This window comes from Chiloscyllium punctatum, chromosome 1 (genome assembly GCF_047496795.1).
Source record: "Chiloscyllium punctatum isolate Juve2018m chromosome 1, sChiPun1.3, whole genome shotgun sequence".
Lineage (NCBI taxonomy): Eukaryota > Metazoa > Chordata > Chondrichthyes > Orectolobiformes > Hemiscylliidae > Chiloscyllium > Chiloscyllium punctatum.
In genome coordinates, this window is record NC_092739.1 from 86,157,577 (window position 1) to 86,182,795 (window position 25,219).

A 25,219-nucleotide genomic window follows, 5' to 3' on the forward strand; every position below is an offset into this window, starting at 1 on the left:
CCAGCTGTGGTCTCCTGTACATCGGGGAGACAGGATACCTTCTTGCGGATCGTTTCAGAGAACATCTCTGGGACATCCACACCCACCAACCCCACCGCCCCGTGGCTGAACACTTCAACTCCCCCTCCCACTCCATCAAGGACATACGATGACAAGGTTTGTGGGAGTTGGGGTAAGGACACAGGAGAAGCAGAAAATGAGGTGTTATGCTTCCAGCTTGCACTGAACTTCACTGGAGCACCGCAGCATGCCCAAGAAAGACATATTAGCCATAGAACGAAATGGTGTGTTGAAATGGCAGGCAACTGGAAGCTCAAGGTCATTTTTGCAGACACAACGTAGGAGTTCTGCAAAGTGGTCACCCAGTCTGCACTTCGTTTCCCCATTGTAGATGACAATAGTGCAACAGGTTTATTTGGAAGTACAAGCTTTCGGAGCGCTGCTCCTTTGTCAGGTAGCTAGTGGGGCAGGATCATAAGGACACAGAATTCATAGTAGAGGATACCACATTGTGAGCACCGAATACAGTCGGCTAATGAAGAGCAAGTAAAGCACAGCTTCACCTGGAAGGGGTGACTGGGACTTTGGAAGTGAGGAAGGAAGAGATAATTGATCACGTTTTGCATCACCTCTCCAAAAATAACTCTCCTAAAGAAAAGGGAAAATCTAGTCTGTAAATTAGCAGATGGACGAGACAATCAATGAAAATGTCTGAGGTCATTTAAGTTGGAGAAGAAGAAAACTTCCTTTTCTAATGTAAATCCAGCAGCCAAGTTAAAGGAATCTCCTGATATACAGCAGCAGTAATGTCAGCAAGCAGGGTAAGGAGCCATTCATTTTAGATCCTCGTTTACTGTCAAGTGTACTTTGTGACTGAAGTATTCTTGTAAAAACCCAAACACACTCAAGAAAATTCCAGTTGTACAGAGTAGCACATTATTACAAATTATACATAGAAAGAACAGTTCATAATTCACAGGATTATCTTAGTTTGGAAAACCAACATTACAGACCTGATCAAGACAATAACTTCACTGCTGAGGAAAGTGCTATGCCAAAGACACCTCAGGATTCTCTCAAAGGGACAAACTTCCTGAAGGTTATGGCAATAGTCTCCTGCACTCTCATTTAATCAGCAGGTCAATTTGCTGTATTCATGACCCAAAACGGAACAGTCTTGGAGGCTTCACACTGCTGCAGCCTCCAGTTCTTAAAGCATATACACTATACCTTTTCTGCTGTCGCCTCGTTTTACATTCAGCACTAAACTGAACGAAAAGAGCAATAAACATGATTGCCTTGCCAAATGATTACTCGAAGACGCAAAATGTACTCTGGGTGGGGGATTTCAATATCCATCACTAACAGTGGCTCAGCAACAGCACTACTGATTGAACTAGTCAGACTAGGTCTGCAGCAAGTGATGAGGGAATCAACAAGAGGGAAAAGCATATTTGACCTCATACTTATCAATCTGTTGGCTGCAGATGCATCTGTCCCTGACAGTATCAGTTGGAGTGACCATTGTACAGTCCAGTAGAGACAAAGTCCCTTCAAATTGAGAATACCCTCTATCATGTTGTGTGGCACTGTCACTGTCCAAAATGGGACAGACATCAAACAGATCTAGCAACTCAAGACTGGGCATTCATGAGGCACTATGGACCATTAGCAGCAGCAGAATTGTACTCAAGCACCAACTTGAACCTCATGAAATAACACTCGAAAACTTAACACCATCCAGGACAAAACAGCCCGCTTGATTAGTACCAGGTCTACAAGCATCCATTTCCTCCATCACTGATGCTCAAGACCAGCATGTACATATCAACAAGATACACTGAAGAAATTCACCAAACATCCTTAGACAGCACCTCTTAAACCCACAACTACTTCCATTGAAAAGGACAAGGGCAGCAAATACATAGAAACATCACCACCTACAAAGGCTCTAAGCCACTCACCACTCTGACTCAGAAATGTATTGCTATTCCTTTGCCGTCACTGGGTCAAAATCCTGGAATTCCCTTCTTAAGTACATTGTACGTCTACCTACAGCACATGGACTGCAGGGTAATAAATGCTGGCCTTAAAGTTTCTGTTGAGTGTTAGTTTGCCTTTTTGTTATAGTGATAAAAACAATTACTGCAGATTGCCCGAAACATCGATTTCGAAGCTCCTTGGATGCTGCCTGAACTGCTGTGCTCTTCCAGCACCACTAATCCAGAATTTTTGTTATAGTGCCTGATTAGGGGCTGTTTAACTTGATTTTGAGTTCATTTAAAAAAGATGAATTTATCCTTTTGTCCTTCTGAGACAGTGAGGCACGTTTTTGAAGAAACTGACCTGGTTATCTGAACTTTAATGTTCAATTTTGCAGCACACTAAACTTAAACTTTTCTTTTAAAAACAGTCACATTGAATAAAGTTTGTATACTGAAAATTAAGAATATGTACCATGTTTTCACTGGGTAAAAAGAAATAAAGAAATTTCACCTGAAAATATGATTAGATTTATTAATGACTCTCTTATATTTGTGATCCTTTTTGTACAAACTTGTAAATTTACAAGTAATAGTAAGCTGCTTTTGTTATGTAGTCACAATTTTGTTCTAATAATTTTTCTAGTTTTCTTCAAGTTTTCCTTTCTCCAATTACAAGTTCTTCAGCAACAAATATAGTGATATATAAATATTTCAGTAGCATTTTTCTACACACAAGCAACTTCAATATTTTGTAAAGATGTTGCTGGATCTTTAGCACACCCCTTTCTTCTAAGACCTGATAAGTATCCTCAATTAAAAAACCCACTGAGTTTAAAGTACCTGAATAATGCTTTGTAATTTAAACGTTTTTATTTTTAAAAGAATCATCTTGTACAGTGTTTGTGATTTTCACTTCCTAAAAGAATGTTTGAAAATGGTGTATGATGCAACAATCCAAGGTCAGTAAAAGCCAGGTTCAAATATAAACCTCGTGTGTACTATTTGTTCAGGGAAAAGTCAATAAACCATTGAAAGCAGGCCATTTAATCATATAAATGCAGTAAAATGTTAGAAACTGTCCAACAACTTTACCTTTCTAAAAAGAAAAAAACAGGTTGGAACCGAAATTAGCAAGCTGAAAAAAGACAGAAAGTGGTAGTTTAGTTGCTAGTGGTGTACCGCAAGGATCTTGCTTTGGGTCCACTGCTGTTTGTCATTTTTATAAGTGACCTAGAAGAAGGGTGGCACAGTGGCTCAGTGGTTAGCACTGCTGCCTCACAGCACCAGGGACCCGGGTTCAATTCCTGTCTTGGGCAACTGTCTGTGTGGAGTTTGCACATTCTCCCCGTATCTACGTGGGTTTCCTCTGACAATCCAAGGATGTGCAGGTTGGGTGAATTGGCCATGCTAAATTGCCCATAGTGTTAGCTGTATTAGTCAGGGGTAAATGTAGTGGAATGGGTCTGGGTGGGTTGCTCTTTGGAGGGTTGGTGTGGTTTTGATGGGCCTATTTCCACACTGTAGGGAATCTAATCTAGTTAAACTTCTTCCAGTTTTTTCATTCACTTGTGGGATGAGGGCATCACGAGCTGGCCAGCACTCACTGCCTATTTCTAGTTGCCCTTGAGAAGGTAGTGGTGAGTTGTCTTCTTGAACTGCTGCAGTCCATGTGTGGGAAGTTGACCTACAATGCCCTTAAGGAAGGGAACTCCAAGGTTTTGACCCAGCAACAGTGAAGGTATGGTGATATATTTATGGATGTGGATTTACAGATTTTTAGTGAATTTCTGAAGTACATCTTGTAGATAGTTCACACTGCTGCTACGGAGCATCGATAGTGGAGGGAGTGGATGTTTGCAGATGTGGTGCCAATCAGGCAGGCTGCTTTGTCCTCAATGCTGTCAAGCTTGTTAAGTGTTCTTGGAGCTGCATCCATGTAAACAAGTGGGGAATATTCCATCACACTCCTGACTTGTGCCTTGTAGATGGTGAACAGGCTCTGGGGATTCAGAAGGTGCGTTAGTCACTGGAGTATTCCTAACCGATGACCTGCTCTCATGGCAACTACATTTATTTTTTAAGTTCACTTAAGCTTCTGGTCAATGGTAACCCGAAGGTTGTTAATGGTGAGGGATTCAGTGTTGGCAACACCATTAAATGTCAAGTTGCAATGATGAGAATGTCTCTTTTATTGGAGATGATCATTGCCTGGTATTTGTGCGGCAGGAATGTTACTTGTCACTTTTCAACCAAAGCCTGGATATTGTCCAGATTGCTTTAATATCTGAGGAGTTGCGAATGGTACTGAGCATGGTGCAATCATCAGCAAATATCTTCACTCTATGATAGAGGGAAAATTGTTGAAGAAGCAGCTGTAGATAGTTGGGCAGAGGACACTACTCTGAGGAACTCCTGTAGAGATGGCCTGGAGCAGAGATGACTGCCCGTCAACAATCACGACCATTTTCCTATGTGCCTACTATGATTCAAACCAGCATAGGGTTTGCCCCTGATGCTTACTGATTGCAGTTTTGCTTCGGCTCTTTGATGTCATACTTGGTCATGATGTATCTTTAATGTCAAGGGCTGTCACACTCACTTCACATCTAGAGTTCATATTTGCACCAAGCCAATGAAGTCAGGAGCTGGGTGAAACAGACCAAGTTTACTGTGTGAATCTCTGTTGGCGTGTACTGTAGATGAATAGGAACCATTCAGCTGTGAGTGAACTGTCACTAATGCTTTAACCACGTTAACTGACCATGGAGTTCAATAATTTGTCTTTCATATATCCTCAAAACATTTTTGCTATAGGGAGTTAACACAAAGAATCTTAAGAAAAATGTCATTTAACAAAATATTAGTGGAAAATAGCCCATAATAATTTGACTACAAATTAATACAAATACATATATTTTAAAACAGTGAATTGTTATTGCCTGTAAACCTCTGAATCTTCAAATGTATATGTGCTAACACATTCTAATACTTTCTTCAGTCTTATATTCATCAGTTATGCTTTTAAAATTTCAATTACTGGCAATGGAATTCCAAATACTTGACAATTTACTTCTGGATAGATTAGAAAATGTAAATATTGAGCTTATTTACATTACAAGAATATCTTTTAGTTCTCAGAATTTTCTTGATATGCCAGTCATGCAACTACTCTCTTAATTATACCATTTATTTTCCATTTCTAATGTATCCTGAACTTCAATTGAAAGCTTTGCCTAGCTAGTTGATTGGGCAACAAGTGACAAAGATGGGGGATAGTCATAGAGTCATAGAGATGTACAGCATGGAATCAGACCATTCGGTCCAACCTGTCCATTCTGACCAGATATCCCAACCCAATCTAATCTCATCTGCCAGCACCCGGCCCATATCCCTCCAAACCCTTCCTATTCATATACCCATCCAAATGCCTCTTAAATGTTGCAATTGTACCAGCCTCCACCACATCCTCTGGCAGCTCAGTCCACACACGTACCACCGTCTGCGTATTTATCCTATCCATGCCCCTCATAATTTTGTAAACCTTTATAAGGTCACCCCTCAGCATCCGATGTTCCAGGGAGAACAGCCCCAGCCTGTTCAGCCTCTCCCTATAGCTCAAATCCTCCAACCCTGGCAACATCCTTGTAATTCTTTTCTGAACCCTTTCAAGTTTCACAACATCTTTCCGATAGGAAGGAGACCAGAATTGCATGCAATATTCCAACAGTGGCCTAACCAATGTCCTGTACAGCCGCAACATGATCTCCCAACTCCTGTGCTCAATTCTCTGACCAATAAAGGAAAGCATACCAAAAGCCTTCTTCACTATCCTATCTACCTGCAACTCCACTTTCAAGGAGCAATGAACCTGCACTCCAAGCTCTCTTTGTTCAGCAACACTCCCTAGGACCTTACCATTAAGTGTATAAGTCCTGCTAAGATTTGCTTTCCCAAAATGCAGCACCTCGCATTTATCTGAATTAAACTCCATCTGCCACTTCACAGCCCATTGGCCCATCTGGTCAAGATCCTGTTGTATTCTGAGGTAAGCCTCTTCGCTGTCCACTACACCTCCAATTTTGGTATCATCTGCAAACTTACTAACTGCACCTCTTATGCTCGCATCCAAATCATTAATGTAAATGACAAAAAGAAGAGGGCCCAGCACCGATCCTTGTGGCACTCCACTGATCACAGGCCCCCAGTCTGAAAAACAACCCTCTACCACCACCCTCTGTATTCTATCTCTGAGCCAGTTCTGTATCCGAATGGCTAGTTCTCCGTGTATTTCATCAGATCTAACCTTGCTAATCAGTCTCCCATTGGGAACCTTGTCGAACTCCTTACTGAAGTCCATATAGATCACATCTACCGCTCTGCCCTCATCAATCCTCTTTGTTACTTCTTCAAAAAAACTCAATCAAGTTTGTGAGACATGATTTCTCACGCACAAAGCCATGTTGACGACCCATAATCAGTCCTTGCCTTTCCAAATACATGTACATCCTGTCCTTCAGGATTCCATCCAACAACTTGCCCACCACAGAGGTCAGGCTCACCGGTCTATAGTTCCCTGGCTTGTCTTTACCGCCCTTCTTAAACAGTGGCACCACGTTTGTCAACCTCCAGTCTTCCAGCACCTCACCTGTGGCTATCGATGTTACAAATATCTCAGCAAGAGGCCCTGCAATCACTTCTCTAGCTTCCCACAGAGTTCTCGGGTACACCTGATCAGGCCCTGGGGATTTATCCACCAAAACAGATCTAAGATCTATTCAGGCAAGTAAATGAAAATCAAAAAAAGACTGTAAATATTTCCACAGGTTCATGAACAGAAAATATCTGACCAATAAAAGAAATGGGCCTCTTACAGAATTAGGAGAATCAATAATGGAGAATAGGGAGATATTAGAAAAGCTAACTGACTTTTTGTGTCTGTCTTCACCGAACAAGCTCAGCAAATTACAGGTCCGAGGGACAAGATTAGCACAGGAGTCCACACCACCAGTCCAAGATAATTTGAACCCAAATTGCCACCAGAGTCAATGCTGTGTCCTGGGTGTAGTAGGATGCCCAGCAGTACAGAGAAAAGGTCAATGATCTGTGCTCCCCACCACGAAGTGCCATTATATTCTGTCTTCAACATCACAAAGCGCTGCCATGTACTTACTATACCACTACACACACCTCTTACAAAGGCTCATGGACTACAATCCTCAACATTTTGCATCATTTCCATTCAATGTCTCTCACCCGCTTCCTCCTCAAAAACTACCAATCCTTCCTGCCCTCTGCACTTGCTATTCACTTGGTAAAAACAATGACTGCAGATGCTAGAAACCAGATTCTGGATTAGTGGTGCTGGAAGAGCACAGCAGTTCAGGCACCATCCAAGGAGCTTCGAAATCGACGTTTCGGGCAAAAGCCCTTCATCAGGAATAAAGGCAGTGAGCCTGAAGCATGGATAGATAAGCTAGAGGAGGGTGGGGGTGGGGAGAAAGTAGCATAGAGTACAATGGGTGAGTGGGGGAGGGGATGAAGGTGATAGGTCAAGGAGGAGAGGGTGGAGTGGATAGGTGGAAGAGAAGATAGGCAGGTAGGACAAGTCCGGACAAGTGATGGGGAAAGTTACTGAGCTGGAAGTTTAGAACGAGGGTGAGGTGGGGGAAGGGGAAATGAGGAAACTGTTGAAGTCCACATTGATGCCCTGGGGTTGAAGTGTTAGAACCTAGAACATAGAACATAGAACAGAACAGGCCCTTCAGCCCATGATGTTATGCCGAACTTCTATCCTAGATTAAGCACCCATCCATGTACCTATCCAAATGCCGCTTAAAGGTCACCAATGATTCTGACTCTACCACTCCCACGGGCAGCGCATTCCATGCCCCCACCACTCTCTGGGTAAAGAACCCACCCCTGACATCTCCCCTATACCTTGCACCCTTCACCTTAAATTTATGTCCCCTTGTAACACTCTGTTGTACCCGGGGGAAAAGTTTCTGACTGTCTACTCTATCTATTCCTCTGATCATCTTATAAACCTCTATCAAGTCACCCCTCATCCTTCGCCGTTCCAACGAGAAAAGGCCGAGAACTCTCAACCTATCCTCTTACGACCTATTCTCCATTCCAGGCAACATCCTGGTAAATCTTCTCAGCACCCTCTCCAAAGCTTCCACATCTTTCCTAAAGTGAGGCAACCAGAACTGCACACAGTACTCCAAATGTGGCCTAACCAAAGTCCTGTACAGCTGCAACATCACTTCACGACTCTTGAATTCAATCCCTCTGCTAATGAACGATAATACACCATAGGCCTTCTTACAAACTCTATCCACCTGAGTGGCAACTTTCAAAGATCTATGTACATAGACCCCAAGATCCCTCTATTCCTCCACCTGACTAAGAACCCTACCATTAACCCTGTATTCTGCATTCTTATTTGCTCTTCCAAAATGGACAACCTCACACTTAGCAGGGTTGAACTCCTCAGCCCAGCTCTGCATCATATCTAAGTCCCTTTGCAAATGACAAATGCCCTCCTCACTGTCCACAACTCCACCTATCTTCGTATCATCTGTGAATTTACTGACCCACCCTTCGACTCCCTCATCCAAGTCATTAATAAAAATTACAAACAGCAGAGGACCCAGAACTGATCCCTGCGGAACTCCACTTGTAACTGGGCTCCAGGCTGAATATTTACCATCTACCACCACTCTCTGACTTCGACTGGTTAGCCAGTTTTCTATCCAATTGGCCAAATTTCCCTCTATCCCATGCCTCCTGACTTTCCGCATAAGCCTACCATGGGGAACCTTATCAAATGCCTTACTAAAATCCATGTACACTACATCCACTGCTCTACCCTCATCCACATGCTTGGTCACCTCCTCGAAGAATTCAATAAGACTTGTAAGGCAAGACCTACCCTTCACAAATCCGTGCTGGCTGTCCCTAATCAAGCAGTGTCTTTCCAGATACTCATAAATCCTATCCCTCAGTACCCTTTCCATTACTTTGCCTACCACCAAAGTAAGATTAACTGGCCTGTAATTCCCGGGGTTATCCCTATTCCCTTTTTTGAACAGGGGCACAACATTCGCTACTCTCCAGTCCCCTGGTACCACCCCCGTTGACAGTGAAGACGAGAAGATCATTGCCAATGGTATTGCAATTTCCTCTCTTGCTTTCCACATAATCCTAGGATATATCCCGTCAGGCCCAGGGGACTTGTCTATCCTCAAGTTGTTCAAAATGTCCAACACATCTTCCTTCCTAACAAGTATCACTTCTAGCTTACCAGTCCGTTTCACACTCTCCTCTTCAACAATACGGTCCCTCTCGTTCGTAGATACTGAAGAGAAGTACTTGTTCAAGACCTCTCCTATCTCTTCCGACTCAATACACAATCTCCCACTACTGTCCTTGATCGGACCTACCCCCTGTTCTGAGGTGGAAGATGAGGCGTTCTTCCTCCAGGCGTCTGGTGGTGAGGGAGCGGCGGTGAAGGAGGCCCAGGACCTCCATGTCCTCGGCAGAGTGGGAGGGGGAGTTGAAATGTTGGGCCACGGGGCGGTGTGGTTGATTGGTGTGGGTGTCCCGGAGATGTTCCCTAAAGCGCTCTGCTAGGAGGCGCCCAGTCTCCCCATTGTAGAGGAGACCGCATCGGGAGCAACGGATACAATAAATGATATTAGTGGATGTGCAAGTAAAACTTTGATGGATGTGGAAGGCTCCTTTAGGGCCTTGGGTAGAGGTGAGGGAGGAGATGTGGCCGCAGGTTTTAAAGTTCCTGCGGTGGCAGGGGAAAGTGCCAGGATGGGAGGGTGGGTTTGTAGGGGGGCGTGGACCTGACCAGGTAGGCACGGAGGGAACGGTCTTTGCGGAAGGCGGAAAGGGGTGGGGAGGGAAATATATCCCTGGTGGTGGGGTCTGTTTGGAGGTGGCGGAAATGTCAGCGGATGATTTGGTTTATGCGAAGGTTGGCATGGTGGAAGGTGAGCACTAGGGGCGTTCTGTCCTTGTTACGGTTGAAGGGGTGGGGTCTGAGGGCGGAGGTGCGGGATGTAGACGAGATGCGTTGGAGGGCATCTTTAACTACGTGGGAAGGGAAATTGCGGTCTCTAAAGGAGGAGGCCGTCTGGTGTGTTCTGTGGTGGAACTGGTCCTCCTGGGAGCAGATCCGGCGGAGGCGGAGAAATTGGGAATACGGGATGGCATTTTTGCAAGAGATAGGGTGGGAAGAGGTGTAATCCAGGTAGCTGTGGGATTCGGTGGGTTTGTAAAAATTGTCAGTGTCAAGTCGGTCGTCATTAATGGAGATGGAAAGGTCCAGGAAGGGGAGGGAGGTGTCAGAGATGGTCCAGGTAAACTTAAGGTCAGGGTGGAATGTGTTGGTGAAGTTGATGAATTGCTCAACCTCCTCGCAGGAGCACGAGGTGGCGCCAATGCAGTCATCAATGTAGCGGAGGAAGAGGTGGGGAGTGGTGCCGGTGTAATTATGGAAGATCAACTGTTCTACGTAGCCAACAAAGAGACAGGCATAGCTGGGGCCCATACAGGTGCCCATGGCTACGCCTTTGGTCTGGAGGATGTGGGAGAATTCAAAGGATAAATTGTTAAGGGTGAGGACCAGTTCGGCCAAACGAATGAGAGTGTCAGTAGAAGGGTACTGTTGGGGACGTCGGGAGAGGAAGAAACGGAGGGCTTGGAGGCCCTGGTCATGACGGATGGAGGTGTAGATGGATTGGATATCCATGGTGAAGACGAGGCGTTGGGGACCGGGGAAACGGAAGTCTTGGAGGAGGTGGAGGGTGTGGGTGGTGTCTCAAACGTATGTGGGGAGTTCCTGGACTAGGGGGGATAGAACAGTGTCAAGGTAGGTAGAAATGAGTTCAGTGGGGCAGGAGCATGCTGAGACAATGGGTCGGCCAGGGTGGTCAGGCTTGTGGATCTTGGGAAAGAGGTAGAACCTGGCAGTGCGGGGTTCCCAGACTATGAGGTTGGAAGCTGTGGGTGGGAGATCTCCTGAGGTGATGAGGTTCTGTATGGTCTGGGAGATGATGGTTTGGTGATGGGGGGTGAGGTCATGGTCGAGGGGGCAGATGTAAATATATTGAAGTAAGGTAGTGCTGCTCAATAGTGAAATTGTAAAGTCACCCTTTAAGGTTTGTGGGGAAAACTGCGAACACTTTTCTCGATACCAAGTTTCAATTTTTGAAAAACTTCTCTCCATATTCTCCTATCTTTTCTACCACTGCTCATGCCACACCATGGAGGGATAAATTTCACCTGTACCATTCAGCATTTAATGTGGTTCGAAGATTGACCAATACTTACTCAATAAGCCTGAGTGTGTTAATAACTCTAACAACTTTTTAAGACTACCATTTGGGCTCACATTGTGGCTCATTCACACTTGCTAGAAGCTATGTATTTTCAAGGATCCAGTTATGCTAAGGTTGAAGTCAGTGTTCTCTGGTGCATTCCCTGTAACAGTTCTAGATCAAAGAAGTATTGTTTCTAAAAAAAATTAAACAAAGGTTTTGGGGGCAACTGGTCCTGATTCACCAGGAATATCAAGGTCCACTTGCCAACCCCACTTCACAAAATATAAATTGTTCCCTCTAAAAGTTGCCATTCATGCAGCCTCCCGATGAATGTGGAAAAGCTTCTCTTTCTCAGCAACAGTAAGTACGTTCCCAAATCAATTACGCTATCAGACACTGGATGCAGAGGAAAAAACTGCAGGAGTAAATTTGCCATGAACGCATTGCTTGCATTGAGTATGGCAAGCAACTACAAAAAGCATTGGAAGAGATAAGCTACCCATAATTTTATCTGAGAAATAATATAGAAGGAAAATGCAAAACAAATCTGTCATCATAACTATTCAACTTACCAATATAATGAATATTTCTTCTTTGGGGACTTGAATTTCTTGAACACTGATTATATTTGATATTTTTTGGTATTAGGAAAAGAATATGAATATACTTTAAGGAATATAATTAAATATTAATGATCATGCTTACCTGTGATTAAACTTGTGTCCAAAAGAAACCCAATCTTTTTCAATTAAAACCTATATTAAAATTATGAAAAGGACGTTACAAAATTACAATCATGACAATGACATAAAGCAATTGATTTTACAAATCCCTCATGTTATGGTTGAAAAATAGAATAACTAGTCAATGTGCATTAATAAATAAATAAATAAATAAATAACACTTGTTAATAACCTCAGGACATGCCAAGTCATTTCACACTTAGAATTTCCACCGTGGAACCTAATATGTACAGATAGGGCTTCAGTCATTCACAAGGGACCATTCTGATTATTCCCACTTTGCTGATTCAGAATAATCACAGTGGGACCATCAGAACAATGTCACCTTGAACGGTTTTTGTGGATACATTATACACTTGACTTCATCTGTTTTTATAACAGTTGATCTAGTGAAATATATGTAATTCTAAATTTGTAATATTCTGCTATTAGTTTTTAAGGTACACATGCTGTTGGTACTGCATTGCCAGGAATTCTAGCTCCTTATTGCTCCTCAAAATGTCACCCACTCCACAGGTTAAGGTTTCTAAGCGTGCACAAAATTGGGCTAAGGAATTTTTTCATCACTACAAATCATAGTAGTCATATGAAACACTGCATGTCAAAACTAACATTTAAATATTACCCCAAATTTATGCTTTATTAGATGGAATTATGTCCCTTTGTTCTAGGTTCATGATTTAGACTGCAATTGTGCTCAAAGTTTACCCTTTGCATTCCATTTATCTTAAATGTAAGCAAAATCCCTCCCCTAATAAGGTGATTCTCAATCATTTGCTTTCAATGTTGAGAAGTCTAAGAACTTCCAGTCTTCCCCTAGCCCAGATATCTGTCTTGGGCTACTGCAGTGCTCCAGTGAGGCTCAGCGCAAGCTGGGAGAATAGAATCTCATTTTCCACTTGGAGACCTAGTAGCCTTCAGGACTCAATATCGAGTTCAGTTATTTTTGAGCCTGAACAACTCCTTCAAGTCTTTTATCCACCCCTGTACACCCCAGGTCCTGTCATGAAATGGGTTGCTTTCAGTACAGCTATGCCATTTTCACCCTCTCATAATCCCAACTATCACCCTTTTCTTCTTCCCTGGTTTACTATCAACAATTCCTTTGTCTGTCCAACTTCTCTCTCTGGGCTCCATCTCCACCTGTCTGTTTACTCCTCTATTCCTTTCACCAACTCCCTCCACGCCTGGCCATCAAGATAAAACCACTTTTTCTGAAATGACATCAATTCTGAAGGAGGGCCACTAAACTCAAAATATTCACTTGGTTTCTATCTCCATATGATTCTGCTAAGTATCTCCAGAAATTTCTGTTTTTGTCCTGACAGCAATGGTTTCTCATTCAGCTTTTTCCTGTGTTACACGAGTTGCCACAGTGACCTTCATATAAATCCTCATTTTTGGATTTGATAGTTAGTTTCACAGCCAGATACTCCTTTCTTGACAATCCTCCACATTTGCCCAGGCAGGGATCTGGCACGGATACATCCTGGTAAATGGCAACTAACACATACTCCCTAAGTTCCAGATAATAACTATCTCAAACATGACTGAATCTAACAAACCTCCCACTAAAATTCAGTGACATTATCCTCGTTGAATTCTCCGCTATCAATAGTCTAGGGGTTACCACTGACAAGAAACTGAAATGAATCATCCATATAAATACTGTGGCTTCTTCAGCAAGTTATTTTATACCAAATCTATACTGGATCCAAAATGATCTGTTCCCAGATAGATTTTGCAATGTACTATTCTAAGAAACTATCCCTGATGCACTCTACATATTTTTCTTCCATGTCACCCTTGTTTATCTCTTCTGTCCAGTCTATATGCAGGTTAAATCACCCACAATTACAGGACCATTCTTACAAGCCTCCATTATTTCTCGATTTATACTGTGTCCTGTAGTGAGGCAACTCTTCAGAATCCTACACAATGACTCCCAACATGACTTCTTCCTCTTGCTATGCCTTATTTCCACCCAAACTGATTCTATATCTGTTGCACTTCTAACATTATGTACCACAAAACTGGTATCTTCTTTAATTAACAGCTAGCCCATATCTTGTTCCTTTTTGTTTATTCTTCCAAAATATTCAATGCCCTTGAAATACTGAATTCCCAGGCCTGACATTCTCAGTCTTGGGTCACCCTGTATCCATATCTCTGGCAATCAAGTATATTCAATGATTTCTATTCGTGCTATCTCTCGTCAATTATTACAAATGCCACATGCATTCAGATAAAGAGCTTTAAGCCTTGACTTTATTACTTACTCTGGTTCTAATATTTAATATATACTTCTGCATATATTTTCTACACATTTTCTCACTTTGATTTGCAATTGCATCTCCACTGCCATGCACCTCTGCTCTCCTGTTTCTTTCTGATTTATTAAACGTCTCTTCAAGTGAACCCACTGTCTGCCCTCTAATTAGTTTCAATCCTGAATTCAACCCTAGTTCTACTATTCACCAGGACACTGGTCCCTGCATGATTTAAATGAAGCCCTCTCTCTTTCCTCAGTATTAATGTCAGTGCCCTATGAATTGGAATCCATTTCTCCCACACAAATCTTTGAGCCACACATTTACCAATATTATTCACCTTCCGCTAATTTTCATATGGATCAGGTAATAATGCAGAGATCATTAACTTTGTGGTTCTGCTTTTTGAATTCACCCCTGAACTGCTTAAAATCCTCCAGCAGAGCTTCTTTCCTAGTTGTATCTGTCATTGGTACCGATGTGGATCACAACAACTTCCCCTCTCACTTCAAGTTCCTCTCCAACCCAGAAAAGATTCCTTTTCACACTAGGAAGGCAGCACAGACATTGAATCGCTATCTTTGCTGTAGAGAACAGTACCCATTCCTTTAACTACGCTATCCTTTTTGATACACCTCCCCCACCCACCCTCCCCAGAATGGGACTCTGGACACAGTATGGTCAGTTTGCTCATCCTACCTGCAGTCTGTGCTTTTGTCTACATCAGCAGCAAAAACCTCTTACCTATTAGACAAGAGCATTGGCTCACATTTCTTCAAAGCGACATTCTGGATCCCCAGATTATTCACTCATAGTCACACCAAACCTATCCCTGACCACAGTCCAAAGTTGATGTAATTTATCTAAGGAGTAAGACTGTATCCTGAAACAGTATCCAGGGACTTCTGTCTCACCCTGATATGTTGTAGTATCTGCAGCTCAGACTCCAGCTCAACAACTCTGAGTTAAAGTTCCTTGAGCAAGTAATACTTGATATAGATGTGGTCATGGTAGATAGCACTTGTGTCTGTCGACTCCCACATATTGCAGCTGCAACACATCGCCAGCCTAGCCTTCTCTATTTGCTTCAATTCATTAATAAATAGTCTTGTAACTACATTACTGTGCCTTCATTGCCACTGGGTCAAATTCCTAGAACTCCCTTCCTAACAGCACTGTAGGTGTCCCTACTCCCCAAGGACCATAGGTGTTCAAGGAGCCAGCTCTACAACATCTTCTCAAAGCAATTAGGGATCAGCAATAATTCAGCCCTAACCAACAATGCCCACATCCCACAAACAATTTTTCAAAAAAAAAATTCATAAAAACCTCAGCACATTTGAGTTTTCAAATTAAGGGTTTAAAAACATTTTTTTAAAAACGACTAATAAAAACATTGACATGAAGACTTCCATCTATCTGCTCCCCTTTATCCTTTGTTGTATTTACTCTGCTTACCATGAATCCCTTTAAGGTTCTGTAAAATGGGTCAAGTAGCAGGCCTGCTATGGAGCAAACCTGTGCTGTCCTATCCCAACCATCTGAGCAGTGAACTAAAACACTGGCTGCTTCCTCAGCAACTGCCTGAAATAACAAAATATTACATCATATTTACATCAAAAGAATGTAAAGGCTATGTTCTCGCAGCCACATGGCCCAACTTCAGCAGATCAGGATAAGGAACCCCATATCAAATGGCGGTGATATATTAACAAAATTGTGTTTTGTTCTTTAAGAAGCTAAAAAACAATGCTGAAGATGGTTTATTAATTTGCAACATGAAAATACAGACTTCTTATGTTGAACAAAACCAGAGCTTACTCAGGGCTCTTTAGAAAGACTTTTCTATATTTATATTTGAGCATTGTTCTGTGAAGTGTCATTTTAGAACATAGAACAATAGAACATAGAACAATACAGCACAGAACAGGCCCTTCGGCCCACGATGTTGTGCCGAACTTCTATCCTAGATTAAGCACCCATCCATGTACCTATCCAAATGCCGCTTAAAGGTCGCCAATGAATCTGACTCTACCACTCCCACGGGCAGCGCATTCCATGCCCCCACCACTCTCTGGGTGAAGAACCCACCCCTGACATCTCCCCTATACCTTCCACCCTTCACCTTAAATTTATGTCCCCTTGTAACACTCTGTTGTACCCGGGGAAAAAGTTTCTGACTGTCTACTCTATCTATTCCTCTGATCATCTTATAAACCTCTATCAAGTCACCCCTCATCCTTCGCCGTTCCAACGAGAAAAGGCCGAGAACTCTCAACCTATCCTCGTATGACCTACTCTCCATTCCAGGCAACATCCTGGTAAATCTTCTCTGCACCCTCTCCAAAGCTTCCACATCTTTCCTAAAGTGAGGCGACCAGAACTGCACACAGTACTCCAAATGTGGCCTAACCAAAGTCCTGTACAGCTGCAACATCACCTCACGACTCTTGAATTCAATCCCTCTGCTAATGAACGATAATACTCCATAGGCCTTCTTACAAACTCTATCCACCTGAGTGGCAACCTTCAAAGATCTATGTACATAGACCCCAAGATCCCTCTGTTCCTCCACCTGACCAAGAACCCTACCATTAACCCTGTATTCCGCATTCTTATTTGTTCTTCCAAAATGGACAACTTCACACTTGGCAGGGTTGAACTCCATCTGCCACTCCTCAGCCCAGCTCTGCATCATATCTAAGTCCCTCTGCAGCCGACAACAGCCCTCCTCACTGTCCACAACTCCACCTATCTTTGTATCATCTGCAAATTTACTGACCCACCCTTCGACTCCCTCATCTAAGTCATTAATAAAAATTACAAACAGCAGAGGGCCCAGAACTGATCCCTGCGGAACTCCACTTGTAACTGGACTCCATGCTGAATATTTACCATCTACCACCACTCTCTGACTTCGACCGGTTAGCCAGTTTTCTATCCAATTGGCCAAATTTCCCTCTATCCCATGCCTCCTGACTTTCCGCATAAGCCTACCATGGGGAACCTTATCAAATGCCTTACTAAAATCCATGTACACTACATCCACTGCTCTACCCTCATCCACATGCTTGGTCACCTCCTCGAAGAATTCAATAAGACTTGTAAGGCAAGACCTACCCTTCACAAATCCGTGCTGGCTGTCCCTAATCAAGCAGTGCCGTTCCAGATACTCGTAAATCCTATCCCTCAGTACCCTTTCCATTACTTTGCCTACCACAGAAGTAAGACTAACTGGCCTGTAATTCCCGGGGTTATCCCTATTCCCTTTTTTGAACAGGGGCACAACATTCGCTACTCTCCAGTCCCCTGGTACCACCCCCGTTGCCAGTGAAGACGAGAAGATCATTGCCAACGGTACTGCAATTTCCTCTCTTGCTTCCCACATAATCCTAGGATATATCCCGTCAGGCCCGGGGGACTTGTCTATCCTCAAGTTGTTCAAAATGTCCAACACATCTTCCTTCCTAACAGATATCTCTTCTAGCTTATCAGTCCGTTTCACACTCTCCTCTTCAACAATACAGTCCCTCTCGTTCGTAAATACTGAAGAGAAGTACTTGTTCAAGACCTCTCCTATCTCTTCCGACTCAATACACAGTCTCCCACCACTGTCCTTGATCGGACCTACCCTCGTTCTCGTCATTCTCAGGTTTCTCACATACGCATAGAATGCCTTGGGGTTATCCTTGATCCTATCCGCCAGGGATTTTTCATGCCCTCTCTTAGCTCTCCTAATCCCTTTCTTCAGGTCCCTTCTGGCTATCCTGTATCCCTCCACTGCTCTGTCTGAACCTTGTTTCCTCAACCTTATGTAAGCCTCCTTCTTCCTCTTTACTAGACATTCAACCTCCCTCGTCAACCAAGGCTCCCTCACACGACCATTTCTTTCCTGCCTGATCGGTACATACATATCAAGGACACGTCGTATCTGCTCCTTGAAAAAGTCCCACATTTCCACCACATCCTTCCCTGGCAGCCTATGCTCCCAACGTATGCTCCTCAAATCCTGTCTTACAGCATCGTAATTTCCCTTCCCCCAATTGTAAAAACTTCCTTGTTGTGTGCACCTATCCCTCTCCATAACCAAGGTGAAAGTGACAGAATTGTGGTCGCCATCACCAAAATGTTCACCCACTAACAAGCCCACCACTTGTCCCGGTTCGTTACCGAGTACCAAATCCAATATGGCCTCCCCTCTGGTTGGACAATCTACATACTGCGTTAGAAAAGCTTCCTGGACACACTGCACAAACACCGCCCCATCCAATCTACTTGATCTAAAGAGCTTCCAATCAATATTTGGGAAGTTGAAGTCGCCCATGACTACGACCCTGTGGCTTCTGCACCTTTCCAAAATCTGTTTCCCAATCTGTTTCTCCACATCTTTGCTGCTATTGGGGGGCCTATAATAGCCTATAATTTTGTTTTTAATCTTGTCCAACATTTTTCTAATGTGTAAATAAAACAATTGAATTTAGTCTGCAGCATGCAAAACTTTAATGAGATTTCCTATGTTGACTGTCCCACAATGTGGAGGTGCTGGTTTTGGACTGGAGCGGACATAATCAAAAGTCACATGACACCAGGTTCACGAACACTTCAGCTGATGAAAGAGCAATGCTCCAAAAGCATGTGATTTCAAATAAACCTGCTGGACTATTACCTGGTGTCATGTGACCTCTGGCTGTCGCACCTCAGAGATGAGGATGGTGGCAATGTAAGAGAAAACAAAACACAAAATGAAAAACTTGAAACAGTATCATTGGAGCAAGTTTTGATCAATGATCTTACTTTTGCAATAAATATTCCAGCATCCATAATGGCTTTAATATGCTTCAACCAGCCAGAATTCTCCAAACCCCATAAAAAGTCACTCATAGAAGGAGATCGAAGCTCACAAACTAAAAAAAAACAAATCTCAGTAATATTATATAAATCATACATTCTAAACATTTCTTGATATGCACAACAAGTACAATTAAAAAGAGCGTCTTTTGCTCTATAGAACAATTGCAAATAAAATTATATTGTACATCACATGGAAGTATCCAGTATTGAATCACACTGAACTAGGACAAGGAAAATATATTTTCTACATTATTTCTTTTGATGTAGTAGAATACTCATAGACTCATACTGAAATGGAAACAGATCCTTCGGTCCAACTCATCCATGCCAACCAGATATCCGAAATTAAGCTAGTCCCATTTGCCAGCATTCAGCCCATATCCCTCTCCACCCTTCCTATTCATGTGTGCATCTAGATGCCTTTTAAATGTTGTAATTGTACCAGCCTCCACCACTTCCTCTGGCAGCTTATTCCATACACGCACCATCCTTTGCATGAAAAGGTTGCCCCTTAGATCTGTTTTATATCTTTCCACTCTCACCTTATATCTATGCCCTCTAGTTTTGGACTCCCCTACCCTGGGAAAAAGACCTTGTGTATTGACCTTATCCATGCCCTTTAATGATTTTATAAACTTCTTTAAGGTCATCCCTCATCCTCTGAGACTCCAGGGAAAATAGTTCCAGTCTATTCAGCCTCTCCCTATAGCTCAAACTGGTCAACTTCAGCCCTCATTATCGTGACCAAGTATTTACCAATATTTATTGATTTTCTTCTTTCTTACCAGTTGAGTGCATATCACCTTTTTGTTATCTAATACCTATTTCAAGTTTTTCTTGTCCAACTGTTCTAAAGCTAAAATAATATTTTCTGCAATCATAATTTCACCACAAAATCATATTTTGCACCATATATTAGCAAACAAATTTACAAGCAATCATATTGTAGACAAAATAATCTCTGACACTAATCACATCAATTTTTTTCACACTGCAAACATTCTAAGTGTAGACACAAGTAAATAAAATACAATACCAATAAAAAAAACAAAATTCCAAAACATTATAAGGCACCTCAAAGATGTACCTTTATCGGGTGACCTATGTGCTATGCACATGTGATCATAATATTAAGTTATTCCAGAAACTTTATAAGAGTGACGTGTGGTGCAGTGGTAATGTCTCTACCTCTGAACCAGAAGATCTGGGTTCAAATCCCATCTGTTCCAGGGATAACATACTGGAATAGAATGGTTTAAAACAAAAATAAATTCTCTGTCCACTGATGAATGACTGGCCAAGTATGGGGATTGCACCCACAATTGATGTTGTTGTCAGAGCTCATTGTCCTCTGTGGAAACTTAGAAAGTTTGGCCTGTTATATAATGTTAAATTTCAAATAAAAACGGAAAATGCTTCACCAAAACCTGCATGTCAACTATCTCCATAACTACCTTATCTACAATTAGCTGTCATGATTTCTCATTAGGCCTGGAGCTGGTATTTTAATATTTTAATTTAGTTAATAAGCTGGGTGCCTTGTAGGTCCCTTTGTACCCACCAGTTAGTGGAATACAGTTTGCATTGTCCAGCACCCATCAAGTAAAATCAGTATTTACTGTGGAGAAGAATATAGAAGCTAGAAAACTTGGGGAAATAAATAGCCACATCTTGAAAAATGTCCATATTACAGCGGTGGTGGTGCTGGATGTTTTAAAACACAAAGGTGGATAAATCGCCGGGACCTTAAGATTAGATTAGATTCCCTACAGTGTGGAAACAGGCCCTTTAGCCCAACATGTTCACACCTACCCTCTGAAGTGTAACCCACCCAGACCCATTCAGCTACCCTAAGTTTACCCCTGACTAATGTACCTAACACTATGAGCAATTTAGCATGGCCAATTCACCTGACCTGCACATCTTGGATTGTGGGGGGAAACTGGAGCACCCAGAGAAAACCCACGCAGACACAGGGAGAATGTACAAACTCCACACAGACTGTCACCCAAAGCTAAAATGGAATCTGGGTCTCAGGCTCTGTGAGGCAGCAGTGCTAACCACTGAGCTACCGTGCCACCCCAGATTACAACCTAATCAGTTGTACCCTAGACCTCTGTGGAAAGCACACAGAAAGTGATTGCTGGAGCCCTTGCTGGGATACATTAATTATCATAGTCACAGGTGAGGTGCCAGAGGACTGGAATTTGGCTGACTTGGTGCCACTATTTAAGGAAGGTGGTAAGGAAACGGCAGGGAACTACAGACCAGTGAGCCTGACATCGGTGGTGGGCAAGGAGGAGGAGAGGATCGTGAAGTACAGGATTTACCTGTATTTGGAAAGGCAAGGACTGCTCAGGGAGAGTCAATATGGCTTTGTGCATGGGAAATCATGTCTCACAAACTTGAGTTTTTTGAAGACGTAACAGAGGACTGATGAGGACAGAGCGGTGGAGATGGTCTATATGGACATCAGTAAGGCATTCAACAAGGTTCCTCATGGTAGACTGGTTAGCAAGGTTAGATCACACGGAATACAGGGAAAACTAGTCACTTGAATAAAGAATTGGCTCAAAGGTAGAAGATAGAGAGTGGTGGTGGAGGATTGCTTTTCAGACTGGAGGCCTTTGACCAGCAGTGTGCCACAAGGATTGGTGCTGGGTCCACTGCTTTTCTTCATTTATACAAATGATTCCAATGCAAATATAGGAGGTATGGTTAATAAGTTTGCAGGTGACACCAAATGGGTGGTGTAGTGGACAATGAAGAAGGTTATCTCCGATGAGCTGAGGAGTGGCAGATGTAGTTTAATTTGGATAAATGTGAGTTGCTGCATTTTGGAAAGGCAAATGGGGCAGGACTTATACACTTAATGGTAAGGTTCTGGGGAGTGTTGCTGAACAAAGAGACCTTGGAGTGCAGGTTCATAGTTCCTGGTCGCAGGTAGATAGGATAGGGAAGAAGGCATTTCGTATCCTTGCCTTTATTGGTCAGTGCATTGAGTGTAAGAGTTGGGAGGTAATGTTGCAGCTGTACAGGACAGTGGTTAGGCCACTTCTAGAATACTGCATTCAATTCTGGTCTCCCTGCTATTGGAAGGATGGTGTGAAACATGAAAGAGTTCAGAAAAGATTTACAAATATGTTGCTAAGTTTGGAGTATTTGAGCTATAGGGAGAGGCTGAATAGACTGGGGCTTATTTCCCTGGAGCATCAGAGGCTGAGGGGTGACCTTATAGAGGTTTATAAAATCATGAGGGGCATGAATAGGGGGAATAGCCAAGGTCTTTTCTCTGGGGTGAAGGAGTCCAAAACTAGACGGCATAGGTTTAAGTTGAAGGGAAAGATTTAACAAGGACATAAGGTGGCAATCTTCTCATGTAAAGGAAGTTGCCAGAGGAAATGGTGGAGGCTGGTGCAATTACAATATTTAAAAGGCATCTGGATGTGTATATGAAGAGGAAGGGTTTAGAGGGATATGGGCCAAATGCTAGCAAATGGGACTGGATTAACTTAGGATATCTGGTAAGCATGGACAAGTTGGATCAAAGGGTCTTTTTCCATTTTGTACATCTCTATGAGTCTAAAACTATACAATCAGTTGGAGCTGCAGAGCATCTCTTGATCTTAACACAGCAATTCAAGATGGCAGCAGTAGGTGGTATCCAGGCTCTCTGCCCTTTCACTCCCTCTCACCTGGCCAGCTGCATTGTTCTTTGTTTTTTTGCTTTCAACATTTTTGTTATGTATCAAAGTTCACTTTTGCTTCTTTTCTGCAGCTGCGTTGGAGAAAAGTGTTTGTGATGGCCAGCTGCGGCAGGATGGTGTATCCAGATGTCCATCCCTCGTGGCCATAGTGATTGCAGCTTTATCAAAGGCTTCATCATTGGTGGGTTTGTTCTGTTTGTCCTGGCAGGAGTTTCAGCAGTGGCTATGGTGGTGGGCAGCAACTAAATTGGCAATGGTGTCAGCATTGGCAACTTGGTGGGTCCAGTCTGTCCCTCCTTGCTATGCCGGTGATGCAATGGCTATGGTGTTGGCTTTGGCAGTGATAGTGTGGTGGGTCCAGTCTGGAAATCCTTGCTTAGATACCTCAGGGGTGGCTTTTTTTGTGGCCCATTGCCAGTCCATAAACCCAGATTGCCATGGAGGGAACAAAAGATGAATATTGCCCTAACTTTGTCTCAATTATTTCTTTTTATAATTTCTATAATTAAAATGACGCTGAATTGTATGGTGACTTATGCCCATCTCATTGGATTTTCATAAACACAAGTGACAATAGATTACTATTCTATTCTAGCAACTGACACCAGAACAATTCAACCAATCTGTCAGTGAATACAGATTTGAGATAAAATTCCACATAATAAAACTTCCCTATATGCAAATTGATATGTGCAATCTTCCCACAATTCTTCTCAGTTTTGTCCCCAGATCACAATAATTGTTGTCTATCCTGAATCCACTGACTACCAGATTCCAGCCTCAGTACTACTGTTCTTTTGATTCCTTGGTATTCAGTATGTGGCTCTATACCACTTTACTGTACTGCTGATTTTCACCATCAGCCTGCCACATGCCTTGCTTCAAAATTAGATAACATGTCACAGCAGTGCTGCCTGTAATCCACTGTCCTTGCCCTCCATGCTATACTTACAATGACTACCAGCTAAAAGCTTGGTGTTCTCTCCAGATGGAAGACCACTAAAAAATCTAGCATATTTCCATCATTCATAACTGTATAGTTAAATAGTGAAAGATGGAGATAATGTGGTGAATTTTAAAAGGTAATATTTCTTCTTGCGAAACCACTGCACCCAAAAGGGTAGCTTTAGTAGCAATTGGTCCTGAAGACACATCCCACTCTTGCAGTGGCTCCAAATGCTACAATCTCACAACCTCCCTCATTGCACATGCTAAATTTAGTGAATAGCCAAACAGTAATGATCAAACAATCAGAGAATTCAACACCCATGAATGTGAATAAATTATAAAGGAGGAGAAAGCTAACTAGTGTTTATCCGAGTGATAAAAACCAAAAGTACTGTGGATGCTGTAAATCAGAAGCAAAATCAGAAATTGCTGGAAAAACTCAGCAGGTTTGGCAGCATCTGAGGAACGGTTACTCAACCTGAAATGTTAACTCCGATTCCTCTCCACAGGTGCTGCCAGCCTTGTTGAGGTTTTCCAGCAATTTCTGTTTTTGTTTACCTCAGCGACGCCTGACCTGGGAAGGACTGCATGATCAATCAAAATGTGAACAACAAAGCTATTGATATTGGTTCTGAACACAAGATATATGAAATGTTCAGATTTTGTATCAAAGTAGAGCCCAAGTAATGTTAATTAATGAAACAAAAAAGATATCAATGGGCAATAGTTTGTTCACGAGAGTTTTACCACATCAGATCATCTTACCAATATTGTGCTTAAACAGGACTCAGATCATATAAGGGCCACAGATTTGACTTACTGCCTCTGAAAGTCCTCCCCAACTAGGGTCAGTGGTTGAGGTGCACAGATGGGAGAACTAATCGGTGTGTCCAAGGCCGAGAGTGGCTAGCAGACTCCACAAGATAGACAGGTGCTGCCAATATTGGTGGAACACTGTGCTGGCACCTCAAGGTGAAGTACCTCCTGAAGCCTTTGTACAATGCTGAAAATGAAGTGTGTGGTCATACCCACCTGGCCATCCTGAGAAAGGAAATCCATCACTGCAAGGCATCTGCCAAGCTTCATTCTCGTGCAAGGTCTGCCTATCATCAAGCACTCACTAATTTATCTCCAATTTATCTCCAATTGGAAACTTAACTAATCTCAACTAACTATTTGTTGGTGCCAGACAGTTAGCCAGTATCAGTCAGATCCCATCTCTGGTCAGAAACAAAAATACAAATTGCTGGAAAAATGCAGCAGTTCTGGCAGCATCTGTGTAGAGACACAGCTGAAAATGGGTTGCTGGAAAAGCGCAGCAGGTCAGGCAGCATCCAAGGAGCAGGAGAATCGACATTTCGGGCATGAGCCCTTCTTCAG

At 42.7% G+C, this 25,219-nt stretch overlaps 2 protein-coding genes across 3 annotated transcripts in view; one reads left to right on the top strand and one right to left on the bottom strand.

Annotated features, from left to right (window-relative positions):
* The window catches only part of vps37a (VPS37A subunit of ESCRT-I), a 96,501-nt gene extending 73,084 nt beyond the window's left edge, over window positions 1-23,417 (top strand). The window contains exon 12 of the mRNA XM_072570131.1: window positions 22,963-23,417. The gene's annotated coding sequence lies outside the window, so the exon portion shown is untranslated. The remainder of the gene's footprint in view (window positions 1-22,962) is intronic.
* Window positions 1-25,219, bottom strand: part of mtmr7b (myotubularin related protein 7b) — an 88,567-nt gene that overhangs the window by 26,731 nt on the left and 36,617 nt on the right. For both annotated transcript variants that reach the window (XM_072570098.1, XM_072570089.1), the window contains exons 8-10: window positions 19,128-19,237; window positions 15,792-15,917; window positions 12,026-12,075 (exon numbers count right to left, since the gene is read on the bottom strand). In XM_072570098.1, the coding sequence (XP_072426199.1) occupies window positions 12,026-12,075; window positions 15,792-15,917; window positions 19,128-19,237 (286 nt within the window). The remainder of the gene's footprint in view (window positions 1-12,025; window positions 12,076-15,791; window positions 15,918-19,127; window positions 19,238-25,219) is intronic.